Here is an 18219-nt window from a genome sequence, read left to right on the forward strand (position 1 = left end):
ATAAAATAATATATAATTTAATAAGAAGTAAAATATTGAATGAAATTACAAGATCTCATCTTCACCATACACGTGCTATGCTCAAACTTTAATGGAGGCGGCTGTAGGACAATAATATAATGGCCGTAGTTGGACCGGCCGCCGCAGTTCCATTTTTCAATCACTAAAAGAGTTTCTCTCCGTCAACGTATCTTCCAAGAAGGTCGAATTTCAATCCAGACGAAGACTTGATGATCTAATGGCTTCCGTCTGCAACATTTTCATCATACCGCACTCACTTTTCTGCATATATACTCGCTATTTGTTGCCTCTTCTTTCCCAAAAACCAGGAACGAGGAACGGGTTCGTTTTGGATTTGATTTTGCAGCGAGTGAATAGAAGGATATGGAAAATGTGGTTGATGTTCTGATTGTGGGAGCTGGAATCAGTGGTCTCACTACTGCATTGGGATTTCACAGGTGAGTTCTCTGTTACTATTGTGTGTGAATATGAATCCATGGTTCGGTCGTTCTTCTTCTTCTTCGTAATGCTTATGATTTCAGTTCAAATCGTGCAGATTGGGAATTCGAAGCTTGGTTTTGGAGTCGTCGGATGATTTGAGGATCACTGGGTTTGCGTTATCGCTATGGACGAACGGCTGGAAGGCGTTGGATGCAGTTGGAATTGGCGATTCACTTCGCCAAATCCATGACCAACTTGAAGGGTAATCAATGATCGTCAAGCTCTCAATGCTCTTTCATTTCGTTGTTTTCTTTAATTCTTGTTTTGGAGACCCGATTTTGCCTTCAAATATGCTTGCACTCAAGGTGTTTGTTCTTTTGCCAGTTTGAAAACACTTCGAATGAGTGAGAATTATACCTGTAGGAGGCTAGACTGAATGCTTGACTCTCTTGAATGGACTCAACTATTCTTTAGTTCAATTAATTCTAATACCAAGAAAATTTTTCTCAGTTGATTTTCTGCCAGTAAATGTAGTTCACAGCTTTACGTAAATGTTTGCAAGTTCTGTTCATCCTGCGTTACTGATTTCAAAAGACAGTCATTATATCAATGTAATGGTATTATGTAATAGAATTGATCACTATTGTTGTTATTTATCTCCAACAAAATGCAGGATTATGACTACATCAATGATTTCTGGGCGTAAAACATCAGAGCTGTTGTTTTCAGCTCCCGTAGAAAGGTCAGTAAGATGTTTTTTCAATTTTATAGCTAGGAACCAGTATAATTGTTGTGCTGAATTGGAGTTTTGTTGAGATGAATGAGCTTGTTTTGATGGGCAGTGGAGTTCGCTGTGTCAGAAGAAAGTTCTTGCTGGAATTTCTGGCCAAGGAACTTCCCATTGGAACCATCAAATTCTCCTCCAAGGTGGTTTCTATTGAGGAGTCTGGTTTGCTTAAACTTGTTCATCTTGCTGATGGAACCTCAATCAAGACCAAGGTAAATTGTGTCTCTTATTTCTCAGATTCTGATCCATCTTTTGTATTGATTTGCATCATTTTAATTCTGTTAGTTTTGATTGAAAAGGTGCTAATAGGATGTGATGGAGTGAACTCAGTGGTGGCAAAATGGCTAGGCTTCAAGGCACCAGCTTTCACAGGGAGATATGCTGTAAGAGGCTGTTTAGAACTCAAGTCCAGCCATGGTTTTGAACCAAAGATGAGCCAATTTGTCGGTGAGGGAGTACGAGCTGGTATCATCCCGTGCAATGACAAGACTCTTTATTGGTTTTTCACTTGGACCCCCTCAGCTGAAGGTGAGTACACAATTGTTAGATCACGTACACAATTGTCTGAATTTAGTCCCTATTATTTCAATATATCTTAAAAGTAGTCCCCATCCTTAGTTTTGTGAACTTATCAAGTTGGGTTGGATAAATCTAGTCCCAATGCCAACAGAGCGTGATAATCAAATGTTGAGAATTGTTAGGAGGGAGTCCCACATTGACTGATTAAGAGGATGATCATGGTCTTACATCTCCATTGGTATGAGAGCTTATGCTCAAAATGGACAATATCATACCATTGTGGAGGTTCGTGGTTCCTAACATGGTATTAGGTCATGCTCTTAACTTAACCATGTCAATAGAGTCCTCAGTGTCGAACGAAGAAGTTGTGAGCCTCGAAGGTGTAGTCAAAAAGTGACTCAAGCATCAAACAAAGGGTGTATTTTGTTCGAGGGCTCCAGAGAAAGGAGTTGAGTCTCAATTAAGGAGAAGCTATTTGAGGGCTCTATAGCCTCAGCAGAGGCTCAATGGTGTACATTGTTCGAGGGGAGGATTGTCGAGGATTGTTGAGAGGGAGTCCTACATTGGCTAATTAAGAGGATGATCATGAGTTTATAAGCAAGGAATACGTCTCCATTGGTATGGGACCTCTTGGGGAAACCAAAAGAAAAACCATGAGAGCTAATGCTTAAAGTCGACAATATCATACAATTGTGGAGGTCCGTAGTTCCCACCACCAAATATGCCTTGTAATTATTTACGTTCATCACCTTGCAGAGCTTGAAATGAGTGAAAATCCAGCAAAACTGAAGCAACTTGTACTAAGCAAGCTTGGAGAGATGCCAGGAGAAGCAAGGGCAGTGATTGAAGAAACTGATGTAGCTTGTTTTCAACCAGCAGCATTGAGATACAGACCTCCATGGGAGCTGATGTGGGGCAACATTGTGAAAGGCAATGTGTGTGTGGCTGGTGATGCGCTGCACCCAATGACCCCAGACCTCGGCCAAGGTGGGTGTTCTGCTTTGGAAGATGGGGTTGTTTTAGCCAGATGCATTGCAGAAGCCCTGCTGAAGAAACCCAGCAGCCATGAGGAGGAGGTCCTGCTGCTCGAGATGGGGCTTAGGAAGTACGCTGCCGAGAGGAAATGGCGGAGCATCGACCTGATCAGCACAGCGTATATGGTGGGAAGGCTGCAACAGAGCAGTGGGGCGTTTGCTAAGTTTTTCAGGGATAAGATTTTGTCTCAATTTCTGGTTGGCCTCTTGCTGGGAAGAACAAACTTCGACTGCGGGAAACTGGCCCCTTCTTCTTTGTAGCCAACCAATCTCATTGTCACTGATTTCTTCTTCTTCTTCGTCATGTATTTTTATTTTGTGTAAAATTTTAGAACTTTGCTTGTGTGCAAATATGTAGAGTGAGAGCATCCTCATTGAGGTGATCTTCTTGGAAGTTTGAATAAAACAATGGCAAGTGCAGGACTTGCTTGTGTACTAATGTGAAAGGAGGTGGGGAACTCTTATTAAAGATGTCCATTTAACATTTAATGTGTGGAGTTTGGATCCTACATCGAACAGGTCATGGTATCCCTGTAAAATAGGAATGGAGAAGATTTTTTCCCGCAACGTAAATGGAGTCAGGGCCAGGAATAGGGACGAGGATAATATTCGTCGTCCTTGGGTCATGGTATCACTATTTAAATAGGAATGGAGAAGATTTCTCCCCGTAACTTAAATGGGGTTGGGGATAGGAATTAAGATAGAGATTATATTTACTGTCCTCAGGTCATGGTATTTCTGTTTAAATAGGAATGGAGAAGATTTTTCCTCGTAACCTAAATGGAGTCGGGGCCAAGAATAGGGACGTGGATTATATTTGGCGTCCTCAACCCTGTGATCCTTTTATAAGTTACAATTTTAGTTCTTTAAGCTCTTGAAAATGGTTTAAATTTTTAAACATGTGAGGCGGGGTCAGATGCGTTTTAAAAATGTGAGGCTGACGTCGATACGTAATATAACAGACAATATCTACTAGTTGTGGACTTGGACGGTCACCGACAATATCTACTAGCGGTTTCTCGTCCTATGACTACCATTTGCATTATTGCATTATTGATCAATTTGATTCTGAATCACTCCGAACTATTTTATTAAAAAAATTCAAGACCAAAAAAAGTCAAAAATTAAAAAAAAAATAACTTGGGAGGGAGGAAAAATATATTTTTTACTTTGAAATGTGGATTTTTTTTTTTTCATAAATACTTATTTTTCACTTGGCTAAAAAAAAACAACAAAATACTCCATTGTGGCGGCTTGCAATAGAGCCCGCCACAAAATGCAATTATTGGAGCACTGCCTCCAATGATTTGTCCTCTCTAACAACATTTCTTCAACCGGAAAACCATACAGTGGAAGACAATTCATAATCCATTCGCCATTAATTTCAAGGCCAAAGCGATTTCTCTGCATCAATCATGGAAGCAGCGGCCTGGCCACTGCCTTAGGGCTTCACAGGTTAGGAATCCGAAGCTTAGTGTTAGAAACTTCCGATTCTTTGAGAGCCGCTGGATATGCTTTGACGACATGGAATAACGCTTGGAAGGCTCTCGACGCCTTGGGAGTCGCCGATTCCCTCCGCCGCCACCACGATCGCCTCGCCGGGTAGTTCTTGCGCTTCATTCGTTTCGTAATACTTCGATTCTAGAATTTTTCTTCTGTTTCTGTTAATTTGAATCTCGATTTTTGTTTCTTGGCTTTGTTGATTGTAGAAACGTGACTTTCTCTGCGGTTTCGGGGCTTCCAACTTCGAATCTGCGCTTTACGACCCGCGGGTGAGATTTCTGTATTTGTTGATTGTTCCTCATTTTTCTAAAATTGTTTTATTTTAAAATAAATACAGTATAAATATTTGAATATTTAATTATTAAAAATAATTTACATTTTAATTTAAATCTTTAGAACATAAGAACTAAAGAATAATTGTTCATTGCAAAAAATAGTGGCTAAATATAATTGTGCTTTTCATTATCATTAAAATAATAATAATAAAAAAAAAACTAGAAGCAAGAAACATGAAAAAAAAAGTCGGGCTTGTTTAACAATATTTCGGTTTCTTGCTTCTAATTTTTTATTGAGTTTCTTGTTTCTCGGTTTTTGTAACTGACCAAGCCCACCAATATTGTCCTCTTTGAAATTTCACTTTCGGGCTTCCCCTCAAAGTTTTAAAACGAGTCCGCTAGGGAGAGATTTCCACACTATTATAAAAAATGTTTCAATCCATGAAAGTCTCACATCGGCTAATTTAGGGAATGATCATGATTTATAATAAAGGAATATTGACCTCCATGTGTATGAGGCCTTTTGGGGAAGCCCAAAGCAAAGCCACGTGAATTATGCTTAAAGGGGACAATATCATACCATTGTGGAAAGTCGTGTTCAACTAACACTTGTCTCCAACCGATGTGGGATCTCAAAATCCATCCCTTTCAGTGCTCAGCATTCTCGCTGACACTCATTTCCCTCTCCCATCAATGTTGGATCTCACGGTTTTTTCGGTATTTTTCACCATATTAATTTATTAGTTTGCATAATAAATAAATAAAATTGGTATTTAATTTTCTCAAGTTATTTTCAAGTAATTGTTTTTCATTTTTAATTTAAAAATTGAACGAACAAACAACAATTGTTACCAAATATGTGATAGCCGACATGTTTGAAGTGCTGATTAATAGTAGAATTATGGTTTGAGAACAGAGAGCAAGAAGCCAGAACTGTAATGAGGAAGTCATTATTAGAAGCACTTGCAATGGATCTTCCAAAAGGCACCATTCGATACTCCTCCAAGCTTGTTTCCATTGAAGAATCAGCTGGCTTTCTTAAGCTTCTGCACCTTGCTGATGGAACCCTTCTCAAAACCAAGGTAAATTATTTACTTTTTAAGCCATAGCCGCCATGTTTAGTTGTTGAATGATTGCTCTAAAACTAGAAGTGTTATTTCTGATCTGATATGCCTGTCTGTTGTGGAAAAAGGGTGTTGATTGAGTGTGACAGAGAGACGTGGTCGTATTGAATAATTGAGTTCTTACTCTCTAAGATTCTAACGTAAATGAAAATCAAAGAATAAGAACGAAAATGATAGATCGAACTGTCTTTTTTGTTAAAGAACATTTCTTATACAATGTATACGAGCCTAAGTCCATCGGTAGCAAATATTGTTTTCTGTGAGTTTTCCCTTCCGAGTTTCGCCTCAAGGTTTTAAAATGCGTCTGCTAGGGAGAGGTTTCCACATCTTTATAAAGAATATTTCGTCCTCCTTTCTAAACGATATGGGATCTCACAATGGTATGAGCCCCGAAGGGGGTGGACACTACACGGTGTGCAAGGGAGGACGTTGGACCCCGAATGGTAGTGGATTTTGAGATCCCACATCAATTGGAGGGGAGAACGGACATTCTGTATCAGGGCGTGGAAATCTCTCTCTAGCAAATGCGTTTTAAAAACCTTGAGGGGAAGCTTTTAAGAGAACCCAAAGAAGATAATATCTATTAGCGGTGAGTTTGGACTGTTACATAACAATTATATAAATACTATTCTCCTTCATTATTAGTCATGTCAACGTTCGATGCGCGTTTTTACATATCTAAAACGGGTTTTTGTTGGGCTTGGCCATGATGCTAACTCTTTTGGGGAAATTGAAAAAAGGTGTTGATTGGGTGTGATGGAGTGAAGTCTGTGGTTGCTAAGTGGCTGGGCTTCAAGAAGCCTTCTTTGTCAGGCAGAAACGCTACTAGAGGGATTACAACATACGAGAATGGGCATGGATTTGAGAATAATTTCATGTGGTTTTTCAGCAAAGGCCTTCGCTTTGGTGTTATGCCATGTAATGCCAACACTGTCTACTGGTTTAGCACTTGGCATTCTTCCAAACAAGGTTAGCCTCTCGGAACTCGAGAAATCATTAGGCACACCTTTCTTAACGCCGTAATAATACTCGTGATATCTTCTTGTATTGTATTCCTAACACATTGTGAAACTCGAAGGTAAAGAGATTGAAGAAAACCCAGTTAGACTAAAGCAACATATTTTGAGCAAGCTCGGAAAGGTACCTGATCGAGTAAGGGCCGTTGTTGAAGACTCTAAAGTTGATTCTTTTGTGTCGTTGCCATTGAGATGTAGACATCCTTGGGAGCTTGTTTGGAATGACTTTTCTCGAGGTAACGTTTGTATTGCAGGCGACGCACTTCACTCGATGACCCCTGATCTCGGACAAGGAGGTTGTTCTGCATTGGAAGATGGCGTCGTTCTTGCTCGATGTTTAGCCAAAGCTATGTTGAGGAATCCAATGGGAGGAGGAGAAGAGGAATATAAGAGAATTGAGAAGGGGTTAGAGAAATATGCAAAAGAAAGGAGATGGAGATGCATTAAGCTCATTACTACATCGTATGTGGTTGGTTCAATTCAAGAGAGTGAAGGGAAATTGATGAATTACTTGAGGGATAACATCTTGGCTGATTTTCTTGTTGGTTTATTAATGAAGTTCTCTGCTTTTGATTGTGGGACACTTACTTGATGTATTCAACCAATTGTATGTATTTTAGGGTTATGGGGCTTGAATGGTACAATCCCTCCGTCACTCCAGAATGAAAGGGGCGATCTTGTAGTTCTTGGTCTGTGAAGATACGTTGTTAGGTGCTCCGTTTTATTTTCCCATTGAGGCTGAACCTAAACTTGTGCTCGAGAGATAGCTGTCCATATAACTGATAAGGGATGTATGGATTCTTGAGAAGAGAGGAGTCGAGGTGGTCCCCTAGGGATCCCACAAGTGAATAGAAAGTTGGATTTACATTGGATCTCACCTGAATCGACCCATCTATCCTCTCGAGGAGAAGTTTGGTTTCAAACCCCGGTTCAAACAGGAGAAGTACGACGTACTAATGTGTCTTGGATTATCCACATCTCAAGGTTAGGCACTGATGAGCACATTTAACTATCCATGTGGTTGAGAGCAAAAGATTTAATATCATGTTTGAATTCTTTTTCTAAAGAATTTTATTAAATAAACGTCCCGTTTTATCTCAAAATCAATTTGCAATAAAAAAAAAAGTAATTCATGTATTTTATAAAAATTTTGTTATCGCTCAAATCCAATGTTAGCAAATATTGTATGTTTTAACTCGTTGCGTATCATCATCAGCTTCACGGTTTTAAAATATGTTTACTATAGAGAGAATCTAGCCTTACTCTAATTAGTGTCTCGCACCATTTGGTGACTATAGAGTCTCGCACCATTTGGTGACTATAGAGTCTCGCACCATTTGGTGACTAACTCTAATGTCATTTGTAACAGTCCAAGCCCACAACCTCACAATTTTAAAGAGGGTCTAGTCCTATTCCGGCCAGATTTTAAAGAGGGTCTAGTCCTATTCCGACCAGTGTCTTGCACCGTTTGTTAATGAGCTCTGCATTTGTAACCGCCCAAATTCATAGCCTCACAACTTTAAAATGTATCTATTATGAAAAGGGTCTAATTCTACTCCTAATCCAACCAGTGCCTTGCAACATTTGGTGATTTGCACTGATATCATTTGTAGTAACTTAAATCAACCGTTAGTAGATATTGTCTGCATTAACTCGTTATAGTTGATGCTACCATCACAAATAATTTTTTAATTTGTTTTTAAAAAAGAAAAATGGTATGGTTTGCTTCTTGCTCACGAGGCAACGTGAAGAAACCCTTGGTGCCATCTCCAGTCGCTTTATACAGCAAAATCTCCGGCTTTCTCTGAATTCGAGGTTTAATTTGTTTCAGCTATCGATCTAGTTTCTTTCTTCTGTTTCTCCATTCGAAATCTTGTCGATTCAGTTGTGTAGTTTTGTGGATTTCATACAGAATTTGCGAAGATGACGCAAGACGCTGAGATGAAGGAACTTCCTCCTCCCATTTCTTCTTCTGCTGCTCTAACTTCTCCTTCAACGTTACAACGTATTAGAGCTTTATCTGCATTTTCTCATGTTTTGTTGAATTCTTAGTGGCCTTGATTTTGAAATTTGTTAACGATTTCTTTCGATCAGATTTGAAAGAGATTGTGTCGCTTCTTGAAACCGGTGCGTATGCACGGGAAGTCCGGCGAATCGTTCGAGCTATTCGTCTGACTATGGCGTTGAGGCAGAAATTGAAGGCGTCTGTTCTTTCTCCATTCCTGAATTTTGCTCTCCCGCCAGGATCCGATGTGCACACAAGGTTATCGTCATTTATTCCGAAGGTAATTCGAAATTTAATGGAAACATTGTTGTTTGTGTGCATGATGCAATTCCCTGTTATAAAGATTGTAAAACGCTGTAATAAGCTTTGTTTAACAATTGGTTAGGAGGATGACTACGAAATGGATGTTGACTCGGAAACAAAGGCATTAACTCAGGCACCTGTAAAACATCCCTTACCTGAGATAGAGATTTTCTGCTATTTGCTTTTGCTAGTATTTCTGATTGATCAGAAGAAATATGGCGAGGTGATGTATTCCTCTTATATCTATCAGGGGTTTTCCTATTTTGCCTGAACTGTGGTCTTGACTCCTGAAAACTTGCTGGATATTTCAGGCTAAGGCTTGTGCTTCAGCTAGCATTGCCCGATTGAAGAACTTGAATAGAAGAACGGTTGATGTGCTATCATCTAGGCTTTACTTTTATTACTCGCTTAGCTACGAACTCACTGGTGATCTTGCTGAAATAAGAGGGTAGGGTTATAACTTAAAGATTTTATTAGAGTTATGTTAGTTAATTTCATACATTTCTATGATTCTGGTGGTTTGATTCCAGAGTAGAGTGTATTGATACTCATTTCGTAACATGGAAAACTTTGATTGACAGTAACCTCCTGGCTCTGCATCGCATTGCTACTTTACGCCATGATGAATTGGGTCAGGTAATTTTCTTCATTTTTCTATCAGTTAATACCATATTATGGTGCCTTATATAGTGGTAACAATGTGATTTAGGAAACCCTCCTCAACCTACTACTTCGAAATTACCTCTATTACAATCTTTATGATCAAGCAGAGAAGTTGAGGTCCAAGGCACCCCGATTTGAAGCTCACTCAAACCAGCAGGCAAGTTTAAGGACGATAATCTTTTTCTTTCAATCATTATTATTATTATTTTATCTTTTGCTAAAACAAGTATCTGTGGATTTAAGAAAGTTATGCTGCAATATTATGCAGCATTCTTCAGTATAAATGCTTGTAACATAAGTTACTTGGCTCGTTAAATAGTTCTAGCGATGAGATTTAAAGTTGTCGATTTTTACATGCCTACATGCTTTTGAATTTCAATGATGATTGCAGTTTGTAATGTCTAGGCATAAGAAGAATTCAGGCGTTTTTTTTAATGTAATAATTTTTAGTGATGTTTTGTATGTATAAATTTCCTAGAATTTAATACTTTTGTTAAGTATCTTATGAATGTTGGTTTCTAGCACAGTTCTGTAGGTACCTATTTTACCTAGGCAAGATCAGGACCATTCAGCTGGAATATACAGATGCGAAGGAGTCTCTTCTACAAGCCGCTCGAAAAGCACCTATTGCAGCGCTTGGTTTTCGAGTACAATGCAACAAATGGGCAATCATTGTTCGCTTATTGTTAGGAGAAATCCCTGAGAGGACTGTTTTCATGCAGAAAGGCATGGAGACAGCTCTGAGGCCATACTTTGAACTTACAAATGTAAGTTTATGTTCGAGAAGTATTCGACCGTTTTATTTGCTTTAACAAAAATAAAAGTAATTTCGTCTTCGGAAAAGGTTAGGTTGGTGATTGCTTTACTGCAGAAATCCAATTACCAATAGTAACATGTTGGCCCCAAACTTCCCACCGCTCCCTCCTCCATCTTTCCTCTCTTCCTCTGTGAAGGAAAAAAAAAAAATGAATGCGACTTGAATTGGCCTTTTCATATGAATTATAGTGAACTCCCTTGTCATTTGTCAATAGTCTATTCTGCTCTTTTATTAACAATGTTTTTTTCTTTCAGGCTGTGAGAATTGGCGACTTGGAGCTTTTCAGAACGGTTGCTGAGAAGTTCTCTAGTACTTTCAGCTCAGATCGGACCAACAATTTGATCGTGAGGCTACGACATAATGTAATTAGAACTGGGCTGCGCAACATTAGCATATCATATTCGCGCATTTCTCTGGCTGATATTGCTAAAAAGCTGAGACTGGACTCTGAAAATCCTATTGCTGATGCCGAGAGTATCGTCTCAAAGGCAATCCGAGATGGAGCAATTGATGCCACAGTTGATCACGCGAAGGGATGGATGGTATCCAAGGAGACTGGAGATATCTACTCTACCAATGAGCCTCAAATTGCCTTCAACTCAAGGATTGCATTCTGCCTGAATATGCACAATGAGGCAGTTCGTGCTCTCAGGTTCCCACCAAACTCCCACAAAGAAAAGGAAAGTGCTGAGAAAAGGAGAGAAAGACAGCAGCAGGAGCAAGAACTTGCTAAGCATATAGCCGAAGAAGACGATGACGACTTTTAATTGATTCAGTGTGAGACTCAGCTCAATTCGAGTCATGGGAGCCAATCAGCTGTACAATTTCATCCAGGTATGCTGGTCAGAAAGTTTTTGATGCATTGATTCAATCATCTTTTTCCCTTTTTTTTACCATGAATCTATCGTGTTCGTAATGCCACATTGGTTGTTTCTTTCATAGAACATACTTGAGATGTCCATCTTATTAGTGAAACTCTTCTAAATTGTAGCATGAGCTTTTGGATTTTGATCATGCCATTTTGTAGTTGATGTTTATGGGAGCCTTTTACATGGGTTTTCTTAACTCAATGTGCTGCACAATTCTAGGTTGCATAAATCCCCAACTCCATTAGTTCTCAAAAGCTCATTAGAATTTTCTTTCATGTTCTTTCATTTCATACTTTAGTCTAATCAAAACTCGATTCGAAATAGTTTAACATGTTTTACAATATTAAATGACCGTAGGCACAGCAGTAAAGTAACGGTGGCTGATGGCCTTTTTGATCTCATTCGTATTAGATGACCGTAGACACAGCAGTAAAGTAACGGTAGCTATCGATGGCTTCGACACGGTATTGAAGTTTCAGTTCTACACGTTAGTGGTTTTTTGGTTGATCACTCAAATGGCTGAACTGAAGCCAAACGTCTTGAAATGGTGCTCATACTCGTAATTTTCTTACCTGCCACAAGAAATATACAACATAGCCACGTTCGAGAAATATAGATTTGAATTCATATCCATTGATTATTATGAAACTGTTAAAATGCGGTGGTTTTCGATATTTTTTTTTTAAGAGATCTTATGTTCTATCGTATAATCAAATGCATGTGCTCCGTGATTGCTTTTGTATGAAACAAAGATTTGATTTAGAAGCAGGGTGTATTTTGTTTGAAGGCTTCAAAGGAGTGAGCTTCGATTAAAAGGAGGAGGAGGTTGTTCGGGAGCTCTAGATAAGGAGGCTTCAACGAAAGCTCTATGGTGTACTCTGTTGTAGAATCATTGAGGATGATTGAGAATGGTTAAAATTACCCATCAAATTTGCGGGGACAAATATATTTTTGTTTTTATTAATTAAAAAATTAACTTTAATGGTATGAAAATGGGGTTAAAAATGTAATATTAAACATGTTTTTAATTTCAACTAAATGGCAAGAAATTATAATCAATTATTAGTGAAGAGGTAAAAAAAAGTAATCGTACAAACCAATTCCCATTGAGAGAAGTTCGATGATCTTCGTTTAAAACCAGTTCCCAAAGCTTCTCACAATCCTCTGAATCGAAATTCTTATGCCAATGTAAGTGGTTCTTTTTCTTCCACAACATTTTCAGATTCTCGACATTCTTGATATTTCCTTGTTTGATTTCCATTTCTGTACTTTTCAATAGAATTGGTTTCTTCTGCTCAGATTTAGGCTTTAGACTGGAAAAATTCCCTGAATCCATTGGCTTTCTCGTAAACTTGACATACTAGCGATGATGAAGTTCTTTCTTTCTTTTTCTGTGAATTTGTGCGATTGCGTAGACAGTTGAAGTAATTTTAGTCTCGAGCTTCTGCTCCTATTCGTAAATTTGTTGAAGATATCATCGAATTTCATGGCCGAACAGAGAAATCTGGGCTAGAGTTTGTTGATATGGTCATGCATTATCTTACACGCCCTCCCTCACTCGTCACTAGGAGGTAATTGATTTTGATTACTCGACAGCATATGCTTGTGGATTTGATTTGCGTGTTCATCATTCTTTATTACGGTGGATGTACTACAAAGTATTAGAGAGAACAAATAAATATAGTCTGTATTCGGTGCTTTTGCTCGAGTATAAAGAGGGAAGAAGAAGTAGGAATTATTCATTAAGGAGATGAAGTCGTGAATTGATGATAGCTTTGTCTTGAAATGGATTCTGGGTCTGGTGCTGGTGGGGGTGGGGGTTGGGCTCCATGCGGCTTCCAATGCACTCTGGTGCCTTCACTATTTCTGCCCACCCTCTGCATGGGTACTTTGTTATCTCCAGCAAAGAGTCTCTTACATCATCCGCTTGAACCATTTCACTGTCCTTCTTCTGCCACCAAAATGTTACTCAAGTCATTATTGAATCATTGATTAATACCTGATGGGCTAGTTCTCTCGGGCTTCCCCTTAAAGTTCTTAAAACGCGTCTGCTAGGGAGAGGTTTTCATACCCTTATAAAGGGTGTTTCGTTCTCCTTCCCAACCGATGTGGGTTCTCACAATCCACCCCTTTAGGGCCCAGCGTCCTCGCCGGCACTCGTTCCTTTCTCCAATCAATGTGGGACCCCACCAAATCCACCCCCCTCGGTGCCCAGCGTCCTTACTGACACACCACCTCGTGTCTACCCCCTTCGGAGAACAGCCTCCTTGCTGGCACATCGTTCGGTGTCTGGCTTTGATACCATTTGTAACACCCCAAGCCCACCGCTGGCAGATATTGTCCTCTTTGGACTTTCTCTTAAGGTTTTTAAAACACGTCTACTAAGGAGAGGTTTCCACACCTTTGTGTTTCGTTCTCCTCCCCAACCGATGTGGGATCTCACATTCCTGAACCCCTAAACTCTTGGTCGAGGATGTATCCATTAACCAGTTGAGCTATGTGCTAGTTGACATTCCGATTAGTTTGAATGACTCGATTGTTTGTTTTATTGTTTTGATTTCTAGAAAGGATGCAAATGTTTGGGAGATGAAAAGTTTGCTTACCCCAACTTTGAAAACATTAGATACGAGGCCTCTATAGCTGGTCACATTTGCATTTGTTACTTCCAAGCCAAGAGCATTTAAGGCCTCCATTAACCTCATAAACCCGCCTCGCTTATTCTCGCAGAAAACCTTAACAAAGAACTCGTTCCCATCAATCTGAGCCACTTCCACTTGAGGCTGCAATTATTCAATTTCACTTCTATTTTAGCATCTGCAGTAGTGAATACGGACAATGACAGTTGCTTTTTTCTACTATTAACTTCTTATATATATACCTCCATCTGTTGTGTCTTGTCATTGTTAGTACCTTCAGTGTCCTGATGATTTTGCTTCAAAATACTTCCACTTCCCAGTACTCCCATATGGTAACTGTTTTGAGCTTTATCATTTTGGCTCAGAAACTCAGGTAGTTGGACACTATTTTGGTTTCCATTGTTTCCTGAAACTACAGTTTTACCGTTTTCATCATCTGTATGTTCTTCCAGTTCATCTTGGAGTTCCTTGACTTGCTTTTGCAACTCCTTCACAAAATCAATTGCATCACCAAGTATTGAGGCTTTATCCATCTGAGAAATCCACAGAAACTATGCATTAGAAGATAATATAAACACCAGTTTGTTGTTTTGGGATATATTTAACTCAAACGAGTTATAAACTGATTTAAGTACTAGCAAGCTGTTTTGTTTCATTTTCCTTCATAGTTTCTAGTGATCTGAACAGGGTTTAGAGGTAATCACCTTAGAAATTTTGGGAACCAATGCTCGGAGATTATACAGCCGCTCATTTAGTTTCTTTCTTCTCTTCCTCTCAGCAACAAGGTTCTTTGATTGAGGACCCTGCCCAGTCCTCCGGCGGTACTTTGCGATTGCATCATCTTCGTCATCGATCTGATCACTGCAATCAGAGATTGAATCAGACCTTCCATTTTCATGTTTGACCAAGTCTTTTTCCTCCCCTTGCTGCTCTTTGCATTCACTGTTCTCCTTTAACTGCACATGAATGTTTGATGTGTTCATTAAGGACCCTTGCATCGTATCCACCTCTTGGAACTCATTTTCAGCTGAAAACTTGTAATGGTTTCCCTGCTTATCCGTAAGGAATGAATCCTGTGAGCATTCATTGAAAATTTCATTCTTATTTCTGTTTTCTGAGCTATAATTGAACTGTTGCAAGAAATTCATAGGAGAACTGCAGAGGCGGATTCTGTCTAATGAGATATCATAACCCACATTGGCGTTTTCTAATGTTGGTGCGGCTGAACCTGGTGCCTCAAATTGAATTTCAGGATCTTTTAGAACAGCATTCCGATCCGCTACAAACGGCTTTGATTGGATTTCGTTTGTTGCGTTTACATCAACAGAGAAACTTGTATCCATGTTGCTTGAATTAATAATGGCTTCTTGCTCAACAGAAATGCTGCATTGAATTGTTACAAAATCTATGACATGCTGATCTTCAGATGCCTGTGAGAACAGAGGGAATCTGTCTAAATACATTATAGAAAAACCATTTTGCTATCCTTCAACTCGAATAAACATGTTGCTGCAGTTTAGCTATTTTTTTAATTCAATCCCTTTAAAAGAATGAGATTACTTGTAGTGTATGTGTATACATGTTTAGCGACGAACAGCTCCACAAGTCCAAATGGAAATGGAATTAACACCCTGGTTCCCGCTGTTTCCTGCAAAGAGAACGAAAAAAAATGTAAGCTATTTGTTGCAACCTGTGGTACTCTTTCCCCTGTGAATGCTACTCACATCCAGTGCGGTTGAATCCATGGTATTGGAGAAGAGTAGCCATTTGGGTTCATTTGATAGCAGTGTCTGTATGTAAACCCTGTTCAACAAAGAACAACTGAGAGAAAGAGAGAGAGAGAGAGGAGGAAGGGGAGGGTATGTGGAGATGATAAATATCAATTAGATACCCAGAATTTAGAGGCACAGAACATGGCAGCTGAGCAAGAAGATCACAAGAACTGGCTCTTGGGTGTGGATATGCAGTGTCCCTACATGGAATGACTTGAGAAACAGGAAACCCAAGTTCTTCTCCACCATTTTGCCCATTCTCAGTCCCAGCACAACAGCAGTTCATCCATTCAACACATCTGAAACAAAAGAGAAGGCTTTTGAGAAATCGGATGGATCCTGAACGGCTGAAACAGAGTTAAAAGCTAAGCTTGGGAGTGATAGAGAGAGAGAGAGAGAGAGAGAGAGAGAAAACAAAGTAGTAAACTCTACCTCTGATCTTGGCTCAATTTCCATAGAACACAATAGTTCCAGCTTTTACTACCCACAAGGGGTCTTAGTCTCTCCATCAGGCTTTGCATGATGACAATACTATGATTAGAATCTCCTGCATTTATTGATAGAAAGCAGAGGAATTAGAAACCTCTCAATAATAGATAGATTTGGTCAAGAGAATCATACTCAAAATCTTATACACAGTACAGGTTTGAATGAAACAGTTCCCCCAAGGACCTAGAAGACGACAGGAAGGATCCCCTCTGAAGTGCTCTGAAAACCTTAGCAATGCTGAGAAAAAACCAAAGTAAAGATTTGAAGTGATAGCAATAGTTAACTACTGGACCATAGGAATGGCATCACACCCCCAAAGCTTCATCAGACAAAAACCCACCTCAGACTAAGGGCCTACCAAATCTCCACCTCCTTCTGCCATTTACTTAGAAACAGAGAGAAAAGTAGAAGTAGTACTTGTTTGTTCTACATTTGTTTCTGTTTATATAATTGGTTGTTGCTTCAAATTCAGGTAGGTGAACTGCAGGCCATGCATGAGAAACAGAGGCTTTTTATGATATTCATTTTTGCTTTCAGTTTCTTAAAAGTAAGTAAGATGGATTATGAGTTGGTAATGATGGGAGGAACAGATTGCATGAGCTAAGATACCCCAACTGCCTTCCCTTCCCTTCCCTTCCCTTCCCTTCCCTTCCTAAGCTTATTTTATATGCATTCTTTTTAGTTCTTGCATCTTCTTTCATGACTTCTCAACTACTCTTTATTAGCATAGCTTGACTCAGATCTGAATGCTTTTAATGAGGATGTGCTTGTATTGTTTCCAAACAACTTGTTGTGTACCTACAGACATGCTTACATCTCTACATGCTTTATATGTCAAAGTGCCCACACACACACACACACACACGTTGACACTTGTTTCTATCTGAGGTCATGGACTTTGTTTGAGATTTTGTAAGTGATTATTGTACAAAAATATAATTTTATTCCCTTTGATCTGATTTGAATTCTTTTTTTAAATTTTAACCTAGGTCATTCCGGGTAGAAGTTGAGTGAGACAAAAAGGTTGCTCTATTCTCGAGGTAAGATATTCAAATCTCTATTCTTAACTGTCATTATTTTCTAAAAATTAATTACTTAATGGTTGCTATATTTGTTTACGAGTGACTTTGAAATTGCTTTAAATTAATTTTTGATTGAATGAAAATTTAAACCATTAGAACCATTATATATAAAAATTACTTTTAAACCATTCATTTATCGGTCAATATTTAAGAAGGAATGGGTACAACTCATCTAGATTCGAATATATACACTCAATGCATTTTTTTATAAAAATTTATAGGTTAGCCATAAATGCAATTAATGCACATTGAAAAATGAGTATACCTAACTAACACGTTTATTGTCTTGGCGTTCTCAATAAATTTTAAACATGATTGATAATTCTACATTATTAATAATTATCTAGTAATACAATTAAATATGTGGTCACATAGTGACATGAACATATATTTGAATCATATACATTACCTGAAATTGGAATAAGCCTAAGACATTTATTTGCATTTTAATAATAAATCAAATATATATATATATATATATATATATATTTACTTTTTAAAGTTTCATATTGAAATTATTACAATTTTAACATTTTTTATTTTTTTTTACATTCATATTGACATGTGACATGACGTGTACTAACTAAAAGGTACCGTGAAATTAAATGCAGTCATTTTCTGTTGTTAAAATATTATTTTGATTTTTGCTTTCAATTTATTACCTTTTAGTTTATATAGTTTTAAATTTTAAATTTTAAATTTAAAACTATATAAAAAAATAATAATAATATAAATGTATTTTTAAAATTTATGATAGCATAATTTAGCCTGATTAAATTAAAATTTTGTTGAAAGTATACATATTATATCTAAACATATAGATACCAAAATATTATTTGAAAAATAAATTTTTAATAGTGCATTTAATGTTAATGGGCTCCACT

At 38.3% G+C, this 18219-nt stretch overlaps 4 protein-coding genes across 11 annotated transcripts; 3 read left to right on the top strand and 1 right to left on the bottom strand.

Annotated features, from left to right (window-relative positions):
* The first annotated feature begins 127 nt into the window (after positions 1-127).
* LOC111468465 (monooxygenase 2-like) lies at positions 128-16422 on the top strand. 2 transcript variants are annotated; one of them, XR_002714753.1, is made up of 7 exons: positions 128-458; positions 557-703; positions 1115-1183; positions 1284-1440; positions 1528-1756; positions 2504-3140; positions 16409-16422. XR_002714753.1 is itself a non-coding variant. In XM_023113710.1 (6 exons), the coding sequence occupies exons 1-6, from the start codon at positions 385-387 to the stop codon at positions 3040-3042; spliced, it is 1215 nt and encodes a 404-aa protein (XP_022969478.1). In that variant the 5' UTR covers positions 128-384; the 3' UTR covers positions 3043-3220. The 2 variants fall into 2 exon arrangements, 1 of the variants encoding a protein (XP_022969478.1); XM_023113710.1 differs by lacking the exon at positions 16409-16422 and having other exon boundaries at positions 2504-3220.
* LOC111468075 (monooxygenase 2-like) lies at positions 4088-7576 on the top strand (the record flags this gene model as incomplete). The annotated part of the gene is made up of 5 exons (XM_023113123.1): positions 4088-4383; positions 4491-4553; positions 5476-5641; positions 6424-6652; positions 6762-7576. Coding segments are annotated over 5 exons (1284 nt in total), but the record flags the coding sequence as incomplete, so codon positions are not given.
* Positions 8403-12013, top strand: LOC111468464 (probable 26S proteasome non-ATPase regulatory subunit 3). Of its 5 annotated transcripts, none has more exons than XR_002714752.1 (10): positions 8403-8514; positions 8612-8704; positions 8794-8984; positions 9090-9230; positions 9319-9455; positions 9589-9643; positions 9717-9827; positions 10198-10437; positions 10742-11321; positions 11714-12013. XR_002714752.1 is itself a non-coding variant. In XM_023113707.1 (9 exons), exons 2-9 carry the CDS (start codon positions 8623-8625, stop codon positions 11252-11254), a joined length of 1470 nt encoding a protein of 489 aa, XP_022969475.1. In that variant the 5' UTR covers positions 8403-8514; positions 8612-8622; the 3' UTR covers positions 11255-11585. The 5 variants fall into 5 exon arrangements, 3 of the variants coding, with proteins under 3 accessions (XP_022969475.1, XP_022969477.1, XP_022969476.1); XR_002714751.1 differs by having other exon boundaries at positions 11768-12013; XM_023113707.1 differs by lacking the exon at positions 11714-12013 and having other exon boundaries at positions 10742-11585.
* On the bottom strand, positions 12972-16779 carry LOC111468463 (transcription factor ABORTED MICROSPORES-like). Of its 3 annotated transcripts, none has more exons than XM_023113703.1 (10): positions 16594-16779; positions 16386-16490; positions 16197-16311; positions 15884-16063; positions 15717-15795; positions 15572-15640; positions 14697-15422; positions 14235-14525; positions 13960-14136; positions 12972-13307 (listed from the first exon to the last, which is right to left on the bottom strand). In XM_023113703.1, the coding sequence occupies exons 3-10, from the start codon at positions 16283-16285 to the stop codon at positions 13092-13094; spliced, it is 1827 nt and encodes a 608-aa protein (XP_022969471.1). In that variant the 5' UTR covers positions 16286-16311; positions 16386-16490; positions 16594-16779; the 3' UTR covers positions 12972-13091. The 3 variants fall into 3 exon arrangements, with proteins under 3 accessions (XP_022969471.1, XP_022969474.1, XP_022969473.1); XM_023113706.1 differs by lacking the exon at positions 16594-16779 and having other exon boundaries at positions 14697-15065; positions 15189-15422; positions 16386-16578; XM_023113705.1 differs by lacking the exon at positions 16594-16779 and having other exon boundaries at positions 16407-16578.
* Positions 16780-18219: the final 1440 nt, after the last annotated feature.

This window comes from Cucurbita maxima, unplaced genomic scaffold, assembly GCF_002738345.1.
Source record: "Cucurbita maxima cultivar Rimu unplaced genomic scaffold, Cmax_1.0 Cma_Scf00036, whole genome shotgun sequence".
Lineage (NCBI taxonomy): Eukaryota > Viridiplantae > Streptophyta > Magnoliopsida > Cucurbitales > Cucurbitaceae > Cucurbita > Cucurbita maxima.